Here is a 5,691-nt window from a genome sequence, read left to right on the forward strand (position 1 = left end):
AAAAATTAAAGCATTTTTGGAAGATTTTGAATTTTAAGTTTACGGAATAAGTATTCTATAATATCATTTAAATTATTTCAGAAACATTATTTTACAATAAAAATATTGTAAAATAGTTAACAATAATTAAAAACCAATAATAAATAATACATTTAGGATGTTATTTGATTTTTTTAAAATATATTTTTTAATAATTTTAATAAACGCGTAGTTCATAAATTTGTTAGTGTATTATACATTTCACTTGAAAGAATATTGAAAATATTATAATGCAGGAATTGATTGCCCTAGTTTTGGCGCACTACGTGGCTGGAATTTTTGTCATTTTGTGTAAGAAAACTGTGAGGAAAGTAGATTTGTAAAATGACGAATTTAACCTTATGTTTTAACTTTTCACTGGGTTGAAAAAACAAATCTCAACCTGCATATCTTAATTTTATAACTTCTTCAAATTTAGTCTTCATCATTCATTAAAACCAGGAGCTCTTTGTATATTTTCATCAACTTTATTTTTTATCTGTTTTTCCCAAATCAAATAACTAAACATTCTTTCTTTTTTGTTTTACTTATCTTTTATCATACCTTTTCTCTTTTATTTCCCTTCACTAAACCAAACAAGTAATGGTGGCATCACAAACATGTTATATTTTATTAATATTAAAATTAGTATAATTCAAATATATATGTTTTGTTTGAATTATATGTTAATTGAATGGTGAAAAGTAAATGAGTCATTTTTTTTAAAAATAGAAATTAAAATCATTTTGAATCAAAGAAAAATGTAAAAAAATGAAATGTAGTATTTATTATCAATGATTTATTTAATTTTATTAATTATTTTAATAAGTCATTTTACTAAAAATATAAATATTAACAAAATTAACAATATAGTAGACCATGTCTTTGTTTATGTTAAAACATAATTAATTATAAATATACGTAAATGTTAATAAAAATAGATTTTTTAAAACATAATGAATTATAAAATATATGCAAATATTAATAAAATACTTTTACATGATTAATTTTATCATAAACAGTTTACAATGATTATGTATCAAATGATCATTCCACTAAAAAAGAAAAAGTCCTTTAAATAATATCATTGTTGATTTAGAAAGAAAAAGTCTTTCCTCTGACAAATCCTATATAAAAATCATAACCATTCTTTGAAAATTATAGAGAAAAATATAAACGAGAACTAAGTTTTTCTCACAAGTCAAAGCTTTGTGAAAATTGCCGGTCATAGTCCTTTAGTGTGGCTCATATAATTAAACTTCCAATGGCAAAAACAAAATTGATAAAATAAATCAAGCATAAACATGTGAGTGCGTCAAACATTTGAATACTCCTATTATATTTTATAGTTAAAGTGGGGTGGATTGAGGAGAGAGAGTGTGCGGAAGGTACAAGTTAGGATGAAACCATAAGTTCAAAATTATTTATTGGAACACCAGGAGCCATTCGAAAGGGCAATTGGTCCAACGTAAAAACAGTAACTTACAAACCAAACATGAGTTTCTCACAAACAGTTTTCTCTCGGGTACAGATGAAGCAACAGATAAAAAATTAAAGGGGAGCCGAAGCCCCCATAAAAAGAGTACATAGAACATTCAGAAACTGTGATAAGGTAATGTATCGACACAATTTCCATCAAACATGGGCACTTCTTATCAAGGTAAAATAATACCATGAATTTGCTTATTGTAAAGTAGTTTGGCTGCCAAGAAATAAGCTAGTCGACCTCACTTTGTCCACCAATGGAGGAAGTCTTTGCGCCTACTGATCTTTTTCTGCAGCTGGAGGAGTCCATACAACAAAGCCTCAGCAGTTGGAGGACAGCCTGGAATATATATGTCAACGGGAACAATCCTGTCACATCCTCGAACCACGGAGTAAGAGTAGTGGTAGTAACCTCCGCCGTTAGCACAACTTCCCATTGAAATGACCCATCTAGGTTCAGGCATCTGGTCATAAACCCTGCAAAAAATTTCGGCGTTACATAATGTTCAAAAACAGAACTTGCGTGGGGAGACATTGGGGAAAACTTATCCAGAGTTTACTTGAGCAAATGAAAACAACTTGTAACTCCCATAAACTTCTTTTTTAAGCTTATACCAAGCAGTTATGAAAAATATGACATAAGTTCTCATGTAGTGTTTGAAACAGGAAGTCTTGATCCTTTTCATTCATGGAGGAAATGTTTCACGATTCTTACTTTCATTGTCTGATCAGGATTGCAATCATCTCATGCAGACAGACTCCCAAATACACTCATCCTGGTCAGAAGATGTGTTAGTAACTGGAAAATTAGCATCTCTTGCGTTTCAATTACTTAAAATATATTGGCTGCAAGAGACTCTGGCCCAAGTGATGCCTATTTTGGAAGTGGCTATTTCGGCTCTAGCTTAGGCTTCTAGTTCCTAAAAAAATTCCCAGCTTTGGAAAAACAAAAAAAAAATCCTCGTTGATAAAAGCTTATAGAATTAGTGTTCAATTAAGCTGCTTGGGGAAACTCATCATGACATACTAATAGATAATGACAAGCAACCAAGAATATGTATTATAACATAGTATAAAGGTTATCAAGTGAAACTGGCATACTCTAGTACACCTTTTCCAAAACAACTAAAGCAACTTAAAACCATTTTTATACTTTATAGTAACATGCCATGACTCGTCCTGTTCACACCTCTCACTCAATGCAAGACAACCATTATCCCCATCAACTCCACTAGTCTAACTCGGCTAGATTCCAGCCTTAGAAATAAACTAAGGTTGACCATCTACTGAACAGGTCTAGCTCAGCTAGATTCCAACCTTAGAATAAACTAAGGTTGACCATCGACTGAACGAGTCTAGCTTGGTTAGATTCCATCCTTAGAAATAAACTAAGGTTGACCATTGACTGAACGGGTCTACCTCGGCTAGATTCCAGTCTTAGAAATAAACTAAAGTTGACCATCGACTGAACGGGTCTAGCTCAGCTAGATTCCAGTCTTAGAAATAAACTAAGGTTGACCATCGATTGAACAGGTCTGGCTCAGCTAGATTCCAACTTAGAAATAAACAAAGGTTGATCATCGATTGAATGGGTCTAACTCAATTAGATTCCATCCTTAGAAATAAACTAAGATTGATCATCGACTGAACGGGTCTAGCTCAGCAAGATTCCAGCCTTAAAAATAAACTAAGATTGACCATCGACTGAACTGGTCAAGCTCGGCTAGATTCCAACCTTAGAAGTAAACTAAGGCTGACCACAAACTGAGTAAATCGATTAAAACTCGACCATGGAAGCAACGAAACAATGAACGTCAAGCAACTAAATGATCAAAATGAACTACGCGAAAGCTAAAGGCTGATTTATCAAGGTACTAATCTTTCCCTATATTTTTAGGCATCAAATTTCAATATTTTCACGTGCCTAAAAGGAACTTAACATTTTTTTTAGTGTTGTATCTGCCAAAATCTAATGTTTTCGTACACAACCATAAACAAATTATGCACAACTTACATCGTGATTTATTTCTTGGTTTTTTGGTGTATAAACCTCTTCGCCTTGTTTATTCGGCTTGCGGCTGGGAGGCTGTCGTTATCTCCTATTAAAAGGGAATATAATTAACTTACATCGTGATTTATTTTTGAGTTTTTCTTAGGATAAACATCTTCGCCTACTTGGCTGGGGGCTGTGTACTGATATCTCCAATTAAAAGGAAATATAATTTATCTAAAGAGTTTCTTATAGGGCCTATTGAATAAAATTTCCTAGAATCTTAGCAAAAATAAAGGAATATCTTTTTGTGGTACTTGAAATAAGGTTGAGGAGAATTTTAAGGCTTAAATAATATTAGTTAAGATTTAGAAGATAAGAGATAACACTGTATTTTTTTTGTGGTACTTGAAATCAGTTGAAGAGGCTTAAATAATATTAGTTAAGCATTAAATAATATTAGTTAAGGATTAAATTATATTACTTGAAATTTAGAAGATAATTGATAACTAACCAGGACTTATAAATAAGTCTGTCATGATGATGATGAACAATAGAACTCAACTTGTATGCTATGATTTGAGGTCATTTAAACTTTGGACCATAACACATGGCATGACTCAGACTGTTCACACCTCTCACCCAATGCAAGACAACCATTATCCCCACAAGAACCTCTTTTGACAAGCAATATCGTTCAATCAAAGTGATTTCTATAACAACATTTAATCACGACGAGAAGAGTCTATTAGCCACGACCTATTAATTAGGTGTATGTGAGGAAGAAAGGCAAGGGTAGCAAGGAATTAGAAGCAAGTGAAAGCAATGGGGCAAATAAATGTAAATGGGAAATCACTCTGGGGATATGGATTATAAGTTTGCAACAACCAATAACCTGCGCACATGCCAGGTGAAGGCAGGAATCAAGTGAGGATTGGGAAGGTAGAAAGCAAGTCCCTTAAAGAGCCTACAGACTACAGCTAGTGTATCCTGGTACCAGATTTCTAACACTAAGCTAAAAAAAACTAAGGTTACAACACCAAAACAAGAGTCAATTAAAACAGACAAAACACATCATCATTGGCCAGATTAAATCTCCCCGAAATCCAATTTAGTCACAGAAATCCTAAAATAAAGGACTTCTTGAAAACCGAACACAAATTATCTTTAAAACTCTCCAACATATATATAACAGCATTCAAACAAAGACGCGAAAGCATAGACACCATATCAAGTCAAATTGAATACTCAACCATGCAATATGTCAGACACAAAGCAAATCAGTGCATCAGGCAAGGCATATGATATGATTTCTAATCTAGTGGGGAGAGCAACAAAGTGGAAAATAGATTAGGGGAAGTAAAAACCCTAGAAAAAGGGATAGAGGACTTACTTTCGAAGAGCGGGAGCCATCTTGTTGGTGAGAGTGCCTGCGACGATCATGCAGTCAGACTGGCGAGGGCTGGGCCTGAAAATGATGCCGAAGCGATCGAGATCATAGCGGGCGGCGCCGGTGTGCATCATTTCGACGGCGCAGCAGGCAAGGCCGAAGGTCATGGGCCAGATGGAGCCGCGGCGGGCCCAGTTCATGAGATCGTCGACCTTGGAGATGACGAACTCCGCCGACTTGGAGACGCCGACGGGAGAGGAAGCGGAGGGAGGCGGTGGCGGAGCATATGGCGTGGGCGTGGGTGTGGATGTGGATGCGTTGAGAGTTGGGAGCGTTGTGTGGAGGGAGAGTGCCCGTTGATGGGAGTGCAGTTGATGGAAGCGTGAGGAGGCTCGAGTGAGAAGAGCCATAGTGATGCTTTGTATGTGTGTTGCTGTGACCGAATGAATCGCACCCAGGTTTCTTTGAGGACTCTCTGTTTACGCCCCCACCCAAACCTTTTTCTATTTTTCGGAAAATGGAAGAGACATCGTTGACGCAACTCCCTACCAAGCTACGTGGCCCCATTTCAGCTTCATTCCTAATTTTTTCCAAATTACTATTATTTAATTTGTTATTAAATAACCATTCAAATTCACTACTTTAATCATTTTACTTCTTACTACTTCCTTCATACAAATCATGTGTGATTTATTTGGTTACTTGTATTTTTTATACTAATTTTTATGCTTAATATTTAATTATCCGTATTTCTATCTCATTTTTTATATAATTTTAATTATTTAAATTGTTTAGGTTTCCAACACTT

The 5,691-nt window shown here is 34.7% G+C and overlaps 1 protein-coding gene across 1 annotated transcript; it reads right to left on the minus strand.

The window, feature by feature from the left end:
• Positions 1-1,419: 1,419 nt before the first annotated feature.
• LOC137823107 (uncharacterized) lies at positions 1,420-5,448 on the minus strand. The gene is made up of 2 exons (XM_068628231.1): positions 4,887-5,448; positions 1,420-1,980 (listed from the first exon to the last, which is right to left on the minus strand). The coding sequence occupies exons 1-2, from the start codon at positions 5,291-5,293 to the stop codon at positions 1,746-1,748; spliced, it is 642 nt and encodes a 213-aa protein (XP_068484332.1). The 5' UTR covers positions 5,294-5,448; the 3' UTR covers positions 1,420-1,745.
• Positions 5,449-5,691: the final 243 nt, after the last annotated feature.

This window comes from Phaseolus vulgaris, chromosome 9, assembly GCF_000499845.2.
Source record: "Phaseolus vulgaris cultivar G19833 chromosome 9, P. vulgaris v2.0, whole genome shotgun sequence".
Lineage (NCBI taxonomy): Eukaryota > Viridiplantae > Streptophyta > Magnoliopsida > Fabales > Fabaceae > Phaseolus > Phaseolus vulgaris.